This window comes from Notolabrus celidotus, chromosome 4 (genome assembly GCF_009762535.1).
Source record: "Notolabrus celidotus isolate fNotCel1 chromosome 4, fNotCel1.pri, whole genome shotgun sequence".
Lineage (NCBI taxonomy): Eukaryota > Metazoa > Chordata > Actinopteri > Labriformes > Labridae > Notolabrus > Notolabrus celidotus.
Window position 1 is genome coordinate 39,857,166 of NC_048275.1, and position 14,564 is coordinate 39,871,729.

General features: G+C 44.5%; 1 protein-coding gene across 4 annotated transcripts in view; it reads left to right on the plus strand.

Moving 5' to 3' along the window:
- shld2 (shieldin complex subunit 2) overlaps positions 1 to 12,964 on the plus strand; it is a 39,829-nt gene extending 26,865 nt beyond the window's left edge. For all 4 annotated transcript variants that reach the window (XM_034682444.1, XM_034682446.1, XM_034682447.1 and 1 more), the window contains exons 9-11: positions 9,538 to 9,781; positions 10,680 to 10,795; positions 12,538 to 12,964. In XM_034682444.1, coding sequence (XP_034538335.1) covers positions 9,538 to 9,781; positions 10,680 to 10,795; positions 12,538 to 12,704 — 527 coding nt within the window. In that variant the 3' untranslated portion in view covers positions 12,705 to 12,964. The remainder of the gene's footprint in view (positions 1 to 9,537; positions 9,782 to 10,679; positions 10,796 to 12,537) is intronic.
- The last annotated feature ends 1,600 nt before the right edge of the window (positions 12,965 to 14,564 follow it).

The following is a 14,564-nucleotide window of genomic DNA, read 5'->3' on the forward strand; positions in this document are numbered from 1 at the left end:
CATTAAAACAGCTCATCAATCAATCAATCAATCAATCAATCTTTATTTGTATAGCGCCAAATCACAACAAACGTTATCTCAAGACGCTTTTACAAACATAGGAGGTCTAGACCACTCTATGTCAAATTATGAACAGAGACCCAACTTCAAGACAGGGTAAGACTCAGTCTGACCCCACCTTAATCCATCATGAGCATTGCACATCGCAGTATTTAGCTAGTTACAGTGGTGAGGAAAAACTTCCTTTTAACAGGCAGAAACCTCGAGAAGAACCAGACTCATGTTAGACAGACATCATGCCTCGACCGAGTTGGGTCTGGAAAGACAGATAGAGGGGAGTAAGAGAGAGAAGTGATAGTGATGAGACGAGTCGTAGAAGCTGTTGCCGCTGGAGTCCAGCACGTCCGTATCAGCTGGAGTCCAGATCATCCACAGCAGGAGGACGTCTACGGCAGCTCAGAGGAACCTACGAGACAATGGAGCTCAGGGACTCCAGAAAGGTCTATAGTTAGTAACTTTAATGGGACAGGCAGAGTTAAAGTAAGTGACGAAGGGGTTGGGGGGAAGGGGGAGAGATAGGATCCCAGTGTGTTCATATCACACACACACAGATCAGGTTTGGCGGGGCCTTAGTGTTTGGCTCGGCCCTACTCGTTGGGGGCCCATCGGGGCTGGTAGGGTGGCTGGTGTCCCTGTCACCCTCCACCCCCCTGCTGCCCCCTCCCCTGTGGGGGCCTGGTGGCTGCCCTCGGGGCCGGGTTTCCCGGGGTTCCCTCGCGGTCCTCTTGGGGGGGGGGGGGGGTGCGCAGCTGGGGGGGTGTTACTACGGCAGCCATTGGGGTGTCCCTCCATGCCCCCGCGGCCTGGTCCATCAGTCGCAGGGCGTGGGTGGGGGGCGTGGCTGGGGGGAGTGGTCGGGCCGTCTGGGGGGGGCAGGTGGGATTGGCCCTGCCGCCTCCCCTCCCCCTGCTCCGGCGCGCCGGTTGGTGGGCTCTGGTCCTGGTCCTGCCCGTCTGCCTGGCTGTCTGCTCCTGGTGCCGGGCCCCCTCGGCCCTGGTGGCTCCTTTGGCTCCGTCTTGGGGGGCTGTGGGGGCGGTGTTGTGGGGGTGTCCCTTGGGGGGGCTGCGGGATCTCTCCCCCCTCTCCCCCCTTTCCTCCTACTGGGTGACCTGGGGGTTGCCCTGGGTGCTCCGGCGGTACCTGCTTGCTTCCGGTCTGGGTCCTTGGCTTGTCCCCTGGCCTGGGTCTCCCGCGGCGGGTTGGGTCCTTCGGTCTGACTGCTCTCGCGGCCCGGTCGCCGAGCCGTACCGCTCGTCTGGTCTGACCCAAGTGGTTTCATCTGCACCAGTGGTGGTCTTGTTACACAAATAGAACACGGCACGGCGGCAACCCTCTGCGACCCAAGCTTCAGTAATGATTGTGGACACTAAGGGTTGCTTAATCATTAGTATCACCCCACGGATTTTCTTTTTGGCATCATGGTGAGATGGTCCCTCTCCATCTAAGTGTGTTAGGTCTCTCTCTCCTTCTCTCTCCCTGTCCCTTTGTATATCCTTATGTAATCTTTCTTTCACTTTCTCTTATTTTATTTTTTTTTTATTTTTTATTTTTTTGGCCCACCTAGGTGTGCACGCTCTCTTTTACAGAACATGATATTAGCTGCCAATAAAAGATAGGCCAGAGTTCTAAGAGGGATGGTGATGGTTGCATGCACACAGTCACAAGCACAGAAGAAAAAGGTTTTCTTTCTTTTCTTTTGCTGCAAGAATAAATTGCATGAATATTTGACAGTTTGTGACAAACATGACACAAACCAGAAATATATATGCAGACAAGAGGAAAAAAAGAATAAGAGAAAAATAGAAAAAAAAAAAAAAAAAAAAAAGATCCCAGTGTGTCAGTGTGCCAGTTCCCCCGGCAGTCTAGGCCTATAGCAGCATGACAAAAGCTGGTCCAAGCCTGATCCAGCTCTAACTATAAGCTTTATCAAAAAGGAAAGTTTTAAGCCTACTCTTAAAAGTGGAGAGGGTGCCTCCCGGACCCTGACTGGTAGATGATTCCAAAGGAGAGGGGCCTGATAACTGAAGGTTCTACCTCCCATACTACTTTTAGAGATTTTAGGTACAACTAGCAAGCCTGCATGTTGGGAGCGTAGAGTTCTAGAGGGGTAATAGGGCACTATGAGCTCTTTAAGATACGAGGGTGTCTGATTTTTAAGGGCTTTGTAGGTTAAAAGAAGGATTTTAAATTCTATTCTACATTTTATTGGGAGCCAGTGTAGAGAAGCTAACACTGGAGAGATGTGCTCCCTCTTCCTAGTTCTAGTCAATACTCGAGCTGCAGCATTTTGAACTAGCTGAAGAATCTTTAGAGACTTATTGGGGCAGCCTGATAAGAGGGAGTTACAGTAATCTAACCTGGAGGTAACAAATGCATGGACTAGTTTTTCTGCGTCGCTCTGAGATAGGAAGTGTCTAATTTTAGAAATATTGCGCAAGTGAAAATAGGCTGACCTTGAGATTTGCTGAATTTGGGAGTTGAAGGATAAATCTTGATCAAATAGGACTCCTAGATTCCTAGCCGAGGTGCTGGATGCCAGACTAATGCCGTCTAAGGTACTTTATGTCTTTTAGACAAGCAACTAATTTAGATAACTGATTGGTTTCTTCTGGCTTCACTGATAGATAGAGCTGAGTGTCATCAGCATAACAATGAAAATTAATAGAGTGCTTCCTCATGATGTTACCTAGAGGAAGCATATATAAGGTGAAAAGAATTGGTCCTAGCACTGATCCTTGTGGAACTCCCTGACTAACCCTGGTCTGCACTGAGGACTTTTCATTAACGTGAACAAATTGAGATCGATCTGTTAGGTACGATTTAAACCAAGCTAACGCAGTCCCTGTAATGCCAATTAGTCGCTCTAATCTCTGTAACAGGATTTGATGGTCAATCGTATCGAATGCAGCGCTAAGATCTAATAAAACAAGTACGGAAAGAAGACCACTGTCTGAGGCCATTAGTAGATCATTGGTTACTTTTAGCAGTGCAGTCTCTGTGCTATGGTGGGCTCTAAACCCTGACTGAAAGTCCTCAAACAAACTGTTGCTCTTAAGAAGGTCCCAGAGCTGAACTGACACCACTTTCTCCAGGATTTTAGAGATAAAGGGGAGGTTAGATATCGGTCTATAGTTAGATAAGGAGCCTGAATCAAGAGTGGGCTTTTTAAGGAGAGGTTTAATTACAGCTACTTTAAATGATTGAGGTACATAGCCTGTCAGTAAAGACATATTAATCATACTTAGTAAAGAACTGCTAACTAGTGGAATTACTTCTTTTAGCAGCATAGTTGGGATTGGGTCTAAAAGAGAGGTCGATGGTTTAGCTGAAGAAACTGTTGAAACCAGTTCAGGAAGGTCAATGGGTGAAAAACAGTCTAGGTATACATCTGGCTTTAACGCCGGCTTCAATGATCCCGCTGTTGGTAAAGGGTCCTACACTAGTTAAAGGTAAGAGGTTACTAATTTGATCTCTAATCTTTAAGATTTGATCATTAAAGAAGCTCATAAAGTCATCGCTGCTGAGGGCTAAAGGAATACATGGCTCAGTGGAGCTATGACTGTCTGTCAGCCTGGCTACAGTGCTGAAGAGGAACCTAGGGTTGTTTTTATTCTCTTCTATTAGAGAGGAGTAATAGGCAGCTCGAGCATGCTGCAGGGCCTTCCTATATTTATTAAGACTATCCTTCCAAAGTGAGCAGGTTTCAGTTGTTTTATTGGAGCGCCATAATCTTTCTAGTTTTCTTGAGTTTTGTTTTAGTTCACGGGTTTGAGCATTATACCACGGAGCTAGCCTCTGTCGTCTAATAGTCTTCTGTTTAAGAGGAGCGATTAGGTCTAGGGTAACCTGCAGAGAACCTGTAGTATTATCTACAAACTGATCTAGCTGAGAGGAACTGGAGCTAGTATACAAGCTTTGAGCTAAGGTTGGACTAAATACTGAGTTTAACGCAGCAGGGATAGCCTCTTTGAACTTAGCTACGGCACTATCAGACAAATTCCTGGTTATTACGTTTTTATTACCTTGAGTAGAACCTACTAGGAGGAAATCAAACGTTACTAAACAGTGATCTGATAAAAGCGGATTTTGTGGGAAGACTAATAAGTCCTCAATTTCAAGACCATAATCCAGAACAAGATGGAGGGTGTGATTGAAACGGTGAGTAGGTTTGTTAACAACCTGTGAGAAGCCAATTGAGTCCAGCAGGGACATAAACGCAATGCTAAGGCTGTCATTATCAACGTCTACATGAATATTAAAGTCACCTACTATGACTATTTGATCTGAGCTGAGGACTAAATTAGATAAAAACTCTGAAAATTCAGTTAAAAATTCAGAGTACGGGCCAGGAGGGCGGTAAATTATATCGAATAAGATTGGTCGCACTGTTTTAGAAACTGGATTGGGAAAGCTGAGAACTAGGCCTTCAAAGGAGCAACAGCCCAGTCTGGGTCCAGGGTTAATCTGAAAACTAGAATTGAAAATAGCTGCCACTCCACCACCTCGGCCAGTTACTCGAGGGTTTTGAGCATTAAGGTGACTAGGAGGAGTGGCTTCATTTAAACTAAGGTATTCATTCTCACCCAGCCAGGTTTCAGTTAGTGAGAATATATCAAAGAGATTATCTGATATAATCTCGTTTATTAAAACAGCTTTAGCAGACAGCGATCTAACATTCAGTAAACCACATTTAATTTTAATATTATTCTGTTCAGCTGCATTCGAGGTTCTAATTTTAATCAGATTGTTTTGATTTACTCCTTTGATGTTTGGATTGTTTAACAAGAAGGGTCTCAGTCGGGGGACAGACACAGTCTCTATGTGATATAAACAGTGGCTGGGAGACGGCCCCAAAGGAAGCGCAGAGGAGCGTGTAGGACTGCAGCTCTGCTTCCTGGTCTGCACTCTGGGTTGTCACTTTTCTAAACTCATAAAATCTGCCATGTTTCTCGTTAAACGGACGGCACCATCCGAAGTAGGATGAATGCCATCTCGGCTAATCAGACCAGGTTTTCCCCAAAACGATCTCCAGTTATCAATGAAACCCACGGCGTTCTGCGGACACCAACCCGACAGCCAGCGGCTGAGTGATGAGGTGCGGCTAAACAACTCATCACCGGGCTGAGTAGGAAGGGGTCCAGAGAAAATGACTGAGTCAGACATCGTTTTAGCTAAAGCACACACCGATCCCACATTAAGCTTCGTTGTTTCTGACTCGCGTCGCCGGGAGTCGTTAACGCCGACATGAATTACGATCTTTCTGAATCTATGTTTAGCCTTTGCCAGCAGTTTTAAATTTGCCTCGATGTCACCCGCTCTGGCCCCAGGAAGACATTTGACTAACACCGCTGGCCTTGCTAAGTTCACGTTTCTGACTATGGAGTCTCCAATGACCAGAGTGTTAGCCTTCTGAGGCTTTACAGTCTTAGCAGGTGTGTTGCTAAGTGGGGCAAATCTGTTAGGAACTTGAACCGGTTGGTAGTCTGACATGGGATTCTTTAGCTCACGGCTATGCTTTCCCCCTCGCACCGTAACCCAGCCACTGCATCCCGGCTGCTCGGGATCTGCCGGGGGGGAAGCTAAGCTAGCTGAGCTAGGTAGGCTAGGTTGCCCCGCACCGGCTACAGGCGGCTGGTTAACTGCCTCTGCCTTGGTGTGGAGCCGTGACTCTAACTCACTAACCCTTGCCTCCAGGGCTATGAATCTGCTACACTTCCAGCATTTACCATTATCAGTAAAGGAGGACGACGTATAACTGAACATCTGGCACATCGTGCAGCACCGTGCAGGAGAGGAGACAGACTGAGTGGCCATAGTGCACCGTGCTACCAGGCTGATGGCTACGCTAAGCTATGAGTTAATGGCTACGCTAAGCTACGAGCTAGGCTACGAGTACACAAATCACCACTAAAGAGCTTTACTGGTCAAATAAAAGAGAGAGGGGGTGCTTGGTGAGGACTAACTTATGGTAGTGGAAGGGTAAGAAAATGTGAATTACAAGAAATTTAGAGATTTAAAGTGAGAGCTGAGAGCTGAGAGCTAACTGCAGCTACGTGCGACAGAGTGGAAGAGGAAAACGGAAGTGACGCAACACTCTCACGTGACATGCGTAGTAGGATCCCAATACCTGTCTTTCCCTCATGTTATTTCAGGCATCAGATCACATTGGTCGTTTTGTGAGGTTCCATCCATCCATCCATCCATTTTCTTCCGCTTATCCGGGGTCGGGTCGCGGGGGGTTTTGTGAGGTTGAGAATGTTTATTATTATTATTGCACCTTGGATGAATGACTACTTGAACACTATTTAAGGCCTTTTTCGACCGGAGGAATTTTACCCCTGAACTACGTGCGTTACAACCGGAGGACCCAGGGTCTAAATTTAGTTCAGCGGTAGATAATCTCCCCCCTCAAAAGCCCCTGCTAGGGGGGTAGTTATTTGTTCTATCTTTTTTGTATGTGTGTGTACTTTTCAAAAGAAGAAGCTGTGATTCTCTTGATTTAGCAGCTTGTAACAGTAGTCTTCTCTCAGCCCACCGTGAATGCGTCTCTCCCGGTGTTCCGGTTTTAAAAGTGACCCTGTAAACTGGAGACCTTCAGCTGAACGTGTCAGTGTTTGTGGAGTTTACACAGCTGTTGAAACACAGAGGGAGTTCCTGGGAATGCAAACTAGTTTAGTTTTTATTAAGATTTCAAAATATCCTCATCAGATATTTATTGATCGTTTAAAGACGTTTATGAGGGATGCATCCGGCTGAAAGTCTCCAGTTAACAGGGTCGCTGTTTAAACCAAAACACCGGCCGATCACTGCCACGGCTTTTTGAGTTCAAAAGGATTTTAAAGCCGTGTTGAAACGTCTTTGCTACTCGCTCTTATCTCCTCTCACGTGTTGATTCAGTGAATCCATCTGTGATGAAATATAGCACCATCTAAAACAGCGCCAGCTGAGTCTCTTCATGCTAACAGGCTAACTGTTGTGTTGCTCATAATGATACCTGCCTGTCCGTCTTCTTCTATGGTGTCATCTGTGATGAATGGCATTCCTCTTTGTTGTACTGCCCTCTACTGGTCTGGTGGTGTAGTGCATTTACTTTTTTTTTCTCCTTACGTCACTGGCCTGATTTGCACAATCTGAACCTTTTAGTTCAGGAGAAAGTAGTTCTGGAACTCTTGGTTGAAAAGCACCTTTAGTTGCCAGGGGATCTATACTGTGCTTCCCTGAGCTCCGTGCCAATGTTTGTGTGGAGCTTGGAGTGCACCACATTGAATATTATCAAAAATTGGTCAAAAACAAAAGATAACAGTTTAGAGTTAGGGTTACTTGAACTCACACCACGTACTGAAGACTTGCTTTAATGTATGGTTTCATGTAGTGATTACCTCATTCTGTTACACCTTAACAGCTTATTTCCAATAATTGTAAAAACAAAACAAAACAAAACACTGATGTCCTTAACACATCATCACAACATTAATGGCAAAGTTACATACTGTATCTCAACTAACAAAGTACAAGCTGAAAAGACAAACCTGTCTTTTACCAAATTAGCTGTGAATAACAGGTAGGCAACAGTAAAACTAAATTTCACACAGAACCTATCGGTAAATACCAAGTCACTGTTCAATTACCTTACTTTACATAGATACGTAAGTAACCCTAAAACTGTAAAGTTGTTTGACCCATTAAGTTAATAAAGATAATTAACAAACTACAACTGATTCAATAGAAACACAAAATAAGTATCAAGTATTGAACAACTTTTATCATATTCTTAGCATCTGTGTAAACTTGTTTTTAACATTTACAACCCCACCATGAAATCAGTATTTATAAGCTTACTTCTTTTTACTGAAGTTGTCTCTATTAAAGCATTAGTCACTTTAATTATCCTCCTCTTTTAAACAATGCACATTAAATAACATAACTAGAAAGTAACAACCATGTATGGACTCTTATTTTGAAAGCAGAAGTCCTGTTTGCCTCTGAGTATAACTCAGGCTTCTCAATCAGTACAATTAGCTTGATAATAACAAATTAGCATCAACAAAGGAATCATCATAGTTGAATTAATCAATCAATCAATCAATCAATCAATCAATCAATCAATCAATCAATCTTTATTTATAAAGCTTTGCAGCATTTAGCAAGTTACAGTGGCAAGGACAAACTTCCTTCAACAGGCAGAAACCTCCAGCAGGACCAGACTCATGTAAGACACACATCTGCTGAGACCGTGTTGGAGAGATGGATAGAGGGAGATGAAGAAAGAGAGAGATGATAGTGGTGAGACGGATAGTAGTAGTTGTAGCAGCTGGAGTCTGGCACGTCCACAGCAGCAGAGATCCAGAGGAACCTACGAGACAAGGGAGCTCAGGGACTCCAGAAAGGTCTATGGCTAGAAACTTTAATGGGACAGGGAGAGTTAAAGTAAGAGACAGGCAGAGAGAGGAGAGAGAGGGAGAGAGAGGATCCCAGTGTGTCAGTTCCCCCGCAAGTCTAAGCCTATAGCAGTCTGAGCCTATAGCAGCATAACAGAGCTGGTCCACGATACCCGCCCCCTGACTGACAAAACTAAAATATACCCTTGAGCGAGCAGCTCTGTTCCTCATGAGCAGGAGGGGCACAGAGCGCAGGGGCAACAGTTGCGCACGCAGGCTGGATCTATAATCACTCAGTTCTTTTCTACACACTCAAAATTCAGTTTTCCCCTCACAGGCTTAAGGCTGATTTATACTTCTGCGTCTCCCCTACGCAGCAGGGGCTGACGCGGACATGAGCACCACATACTTGTGCGTCGATGTGTCCGTGTCGCGCAGCAATTCTCCTCCGAAACGCCTGAGGGCAGTGCGGTCTCTCTGATAGACGGCCGCCTGCTTCCGGTCCCGCTACGATCTCTGTTTACTTTTCCACAGAGATTCAGAGCGTGTTATGTTAATCTACAGCTGATACATGTTGCTTTTTATCATACAGACATGATTACATGAAGAAGAGAGAGGAGGAGATGAAATACACGGCCGATGTGCGGCCGATGTCAGGGATCCCGGAAGTGCTGTAAATGCGGGAAAGACAAAGCCGTCGAGCGGACCAATCACAGAGCTTGCGGTCCGCGTCGGCTCTACGGGGAGTTACATTTTGGAGGAGGTGCACGTCAGCTACGTGCGTAGGCCTCGGCGTAGGTACCGGAGCTACGCGGACAAGAACTTTTTTTCTGCATGGGCTCTTGATTTGCGTGCGGGTTCCACTTTGTGTGTGAGAATCTTGTCCATTCTCACGTTTTTTTTTCATCAATTTCACTTCATAGTCCTGCTTTTTAGTCAGATGCCAGTGACATGCCTGTGACCTATACTAGAACCCTGGTGAACAACAGATGTACAAAAAGTCATTTCAGTCATAGATGTTTGACTATATACTGTAGATCTATTTTACATTACAACAAACCATGGCAGGTAAACACAGATCTGCTCTTTCCCTCACCAGGTAAGGTGGAGCTCAGAGTCCAGGTCATCACCTTCCAATTTCAGCAAGCACCTGCTTCCCAGAATGTACCTCATCCAGTGCTGGATAGCTCCACATCTCTGGATGGTATCCTGGAGGCGCTGAGCAGTGACATTACATACACAGGCTGTGGTCGCTGCGCTGCTGAGCTCGATACAGACGCTAACAGCATCTACGGGCCGTGTTACCCCTGCCTGCCCTGCACAGCTGTACGACGATACTACAGGTACGACTGACATCATCAGAGTGAGTCAAAGTCCTCAGAGTGAGTCAAAGTCCTCTGAGTGAGTCATTGTCCTCAGAGTGAGTCAAAGTCCTCTGAGTGAGTCATTGTCCTCAGAGTGAGTCAGAGTCCTCAGGACTTTGAGTATAAGGACAACATCTCACTCATAGAGCAATGACAAACTCTCAGAGTGTGTCAAAGTCCTCAGAGTGTGTCAAAGTCCTCAGAGTGAGTCAAAGTCCTCAGAGTGTGTCAAAGTCCTCAGAGTGTGTCAAAGTCCTCAGAGTGAGTCAAAGTCCTCTGAGTGAGTCATTGTCCTCAGAGTGAGTCATTGTCCTCAGGACTTTGACTATAAGGACAACATCTCACTCATAGAGCAATGACAAACTCTCAGAGTGAGTCAAAGTCCTCAGAGTGTGTCAAAGTCCTCAGAGTGAGTCAAAGTCCTCAGAGTGAGTCAAAGTCCTCTGAGTGAGTTATTGTCCTCAGAGTGAGTCATTGTCCTCAGGACTTTGACTATAAGGACAACATCTCACTCATAGAGCAATGACAAACTCTCAGAGTGCGTCAAAGTCCTCAGAGTGTGTCAACGTGCTCTGAGTGAGTCATTATCCTCTGATTCAGATGATATTGACTCACTCAAAGACCCTAGAGTGAGTTTAAGTCGTTAGAGTGAGTCAGAGTCTTCTGATGGAATCAAAGTCCTCAGCCCAAGTCAACATAATGCAATTCTGTACTGCAGGCATTTCTTCACGTCCTCCCCAGCTCATAAATCATGTCCATGTAAATGTGAGGACACTGATCTGTGTGTGGTCAACTGTAGTGGTCTGTGGAGTCCAGCTGTCCTTTAGTGTAAACAGATACTGAACTATGTGGGTGGGTGTGTATGTGTGTGTTTCAGGCCAGGTGCGCTGACAGTGAGTGGACGGGGCAGCAGTCAGGTGTGCGTTCAGGTTCCTCCTGTTCCTCTTCTGAAGATCCTTGAAGCACCACCTGATAGACTTCACCGGAGCTCAGGTGAGACATGGACCTTTTGTTTCTCTCAGGATAGTTTGTGGAAGTTTACCTTCCTCACCTGATGTCTAAGTGGAAACAAATAAAACACAATGAAACACTAAAGGCCAAATTCCAGGTCTGATCCGCTCTGGATTGGAGACAGATAACCCCCACTGGATCCGCTCCGTTGCGTTCCGGCTGCGTCTCTGATCCAGCAGGTCAGAGTCCTCTGGATCAGATACACAAGACTTCTATTTTTGCCGGATGCCGCAGAACGACGCATGAATTCAGCACAGAGCAGATGGAGCGGGACAGGAAGTCAGGTTTCACCAAAACAAAATGAAAACATCCGGTTAATTTTCAGAATAAAACACTCTGTGTTATCACCAGATCGAATTTCACTTAACTACAACAACAAACCAAAGTCATGATGAGTGGAGCCAGGCCTAGAGTCAACAGGTCAGAGGTTTTCAGAGGACCAGAAAGACAACATGGATGAGAAGAGGAGGAGGAGAATCTTTGATTCAGTAATTATTGTGGAAAAACCTTGTTCACATGACTTCCTCAATAGTGTTACATTGAAAAGCAAAGTAGAAAATGCACATCATCAATAACACAACATAAATTGGTGGGCACCTCCGTTTGGTGTAATGATCTCGAGTGTTTTCATTCCTCGAGAGAGGAGTTTCATTTGCGCTCCAGTCCTATCACAACCTCTGTGTTTACATTCATTGTTGTTTTGACCGTAAAACAGGGATAGAGGTAGGATACATTCAAGGTTTAAAGATTCACAGCAATATGATTCACTTCATATTATATGCAACACATGAAGGTCAAATATGTTCATTTAAGTCTGTTTCAAATTAACAAAAAACTGCAAACATATCCACAGAACAGAACCAGAACCAAACTCAAGCAAACAGAACCAGAACCAAACTCAAGCAAACAGAACCAGAACCAAACTCAAGCAAACATCATTAATGTCCTCAGTGCAGGCTGGCATTGAGAAAAATCAGATGCCTCAGCTTGAATGGGCTGATCCGATTTCTCCTCTCAGTGAGTATTTGCCCAGTCTTCAAGAAGACTCTCTCAGAAGGAACAGATGTAGTCACGATACACAGCCTCCCTTCCACCACCTATATCCTATATCCTCACATGTGATTGGCCGCATGGCCGCCATGCTGACCAACCAAAACAAAGCTCTGCCATGAGCAGAGCTGGGGCTGAGCGCTGTGAGACCTAAGCAGCGAAAGGAAAAAACTGGGAGCCGTCTCTCTCTCGATGCGAGCCGGCTCTTCTGGTTCACTATAAAGCATCGTCTCTCAGAGCCGCAGCTTTTGATAATGACACATCACTAGAACAGGTAAGAATCAGGTAAACTGAATACATGTCAACAGAGTTTATAGAGTTTGTTTAAAGCCTGTCAGGGTGTCTCTCAGAGGTTTCAAACCTTCTGTTCTGAGTTTGCATAAGTCAAAATCTCTAATGTTGACATTGTCGTTATCAATAATTCATGTAAAAAAAATTGTATAATCAATAAATCATATTTACTGTTGTCAGGTGGTGAAAAGGTTTGTGACTCCAACCATGAGCATCTGTCAAATGAAACTGTACCTTCAGGTTTAGACTGACAACATACAATGAGCCCTAAACTCAAAGATGGTGAATTACAGTTTCAATGAAAAGTGAACAGGATGTTCTGGAGATACTGACGGGCTCAGATCTGAATGATCACAAAGTTGCTTCACCTGTCTGTCCCTCAGCTCCCAGCTCAGACGTGAAAAACATCCGGGTGGCAGCAGAGAAGATCCAGACCCTGCTCTCCATGAAGACCTTCATCATCACTGTCCACAGCCATTTCCTGTGTGACGAAAACAGCATCCCCATCAGTCAGGACTTCACACTGATGGACCTTCAGCATCCTGTGTGACTGTATCATCACAGCTGGAAGACTGCAGGTCCAGGATCAGCCTGGTCCCCTGGATGGAGCAGTGTTAACTCTTTAAACTCTGGTTCAGTTGGAGATATTCCATATTAGATAGATTCTATGTCAGGTCAACTTAACACAGCAACAAAACATGTGTCGCTGCCAGTACAGACATTTTTTCTTTTCTATGCTATTGTCATTATTTGTGTGTCTTTGATTGAATATTTGTAAGAATTAGTAAATATTAAATCATAAAAAAGAAACACTCTGTGGTGTGTAATGACAGCAGTGGTTTGAGCCTCAGACAGCTCCAGACTGATTTGATCCCTGATTATTGCGATAACATGTCAATGTTTTAACAGACATTATGAACAGATGAGTAATTTTTAGCTTATTCAGAGGTGAATTGATGTTTATACCAATGAAACGTTTGACTGTAACAACACTTATGAACACTGCTGCTCAGTTACCAGCAGCTCTCAGCAGACGGTTAATATTCACTCTAACTGCATGGAGCTGTTCTCGACAGTGTGAGTGAATTAGCAGTTATTTGTACTGAGTCTCATTTGAAGAGTAAAGGCTCATCTGTTTTGATCCAGGTGAATGCTTATGGATCATTTAAATATGTGCAAACACTAACGCACAGAGACGCTGTTTGCTCTGCAGAGCAGTTTGTGGATCGTTTAACCCTTTGAGTCTGCTTTGTGAATTAGATGATTAGATGAATCATTTTGGTTCATTTGTGCACGTAAAGCAGGATCAAAAGATGTACAGTAGAATCAGGCCCTCACTGCTTTTCTCTGCAGCTTACACTTATTGGGGAGAGATACCCAACCAGTGAGAACATCAGTGAGGTAAGGAACAAAACAGGGACGGCACAATACAAACTCTTATTTATAACATTGGTCTGCTTGAATTTGTGTCTAGCTGATGGCTGCTCATCCACTGATATTTCCAACCCAGTCGCCAGAGCAAAATGTTGACATTTTACGTTTCTGTAAAATGTCACAATCGTTGACCGTGAACGTTTCTGAATGAGTAATACGTATCATTTCAACATTTCCAGAAACGTTCACATCCACCTTATAGAAATGAGCGCTTGTGGCGCTTTAGGGCACTAGGAAGGGAGGTAGTGTGGGTTTAAGCTTTAAAAATAACTTTCTGCCCATGAAATTATGTAAAATAATGTATATAGTTCACTTAAAGGCATCAGGTAGGCTTTTTCGTGCCTGTTTTTCAATTACATGGATCCATTTACGGGCGGACTGTACATTACTTTGCTAGTGTGTCTGTATTTGGCCATAATATATTTATTAATTACCTGTATAGCTTACTTTGTTGAGAAAATATTAAGTTTTTTAGGTAATGTAGCATTCTAGGCTCCCTACCGTGCACTATAGATACAATTATTAGCTCTTATAACTCAGATTACGTGCGTTTCTTTTAATTTTGATTCCAGGAAACCCAAGTGATTTTTGATCACTGTTATAGTGCACTGCAATCATTTTATTAGCTTCCTCTGATATAAATTATTTTAAACAGCTTTCGTTCAAAAGAAAAGCTGACATGTTGTCATTACAACGCTGAGACTCCAGACCAACAGCTGCCCTAAATCGTTTTGTTTCTAGCGTAAACAAGGCTGGAAAAAGACAACTCCAAGTAGGCAATGCACGACTGGAGGCAAACATCAAAATAACAGGGCTGGGGCTTACCATGGCGGCAGGGCAACCCGGGAGAAATACCCAAATCAAAAACCACCTGTGAAACACAACAACCAAATGATTCATGAAGAAAACCACTACTAGGGAAGGGGACTGCCACTATTGTCAGCCCACAGCACCTGCACAACACAAAGCAAAGAAG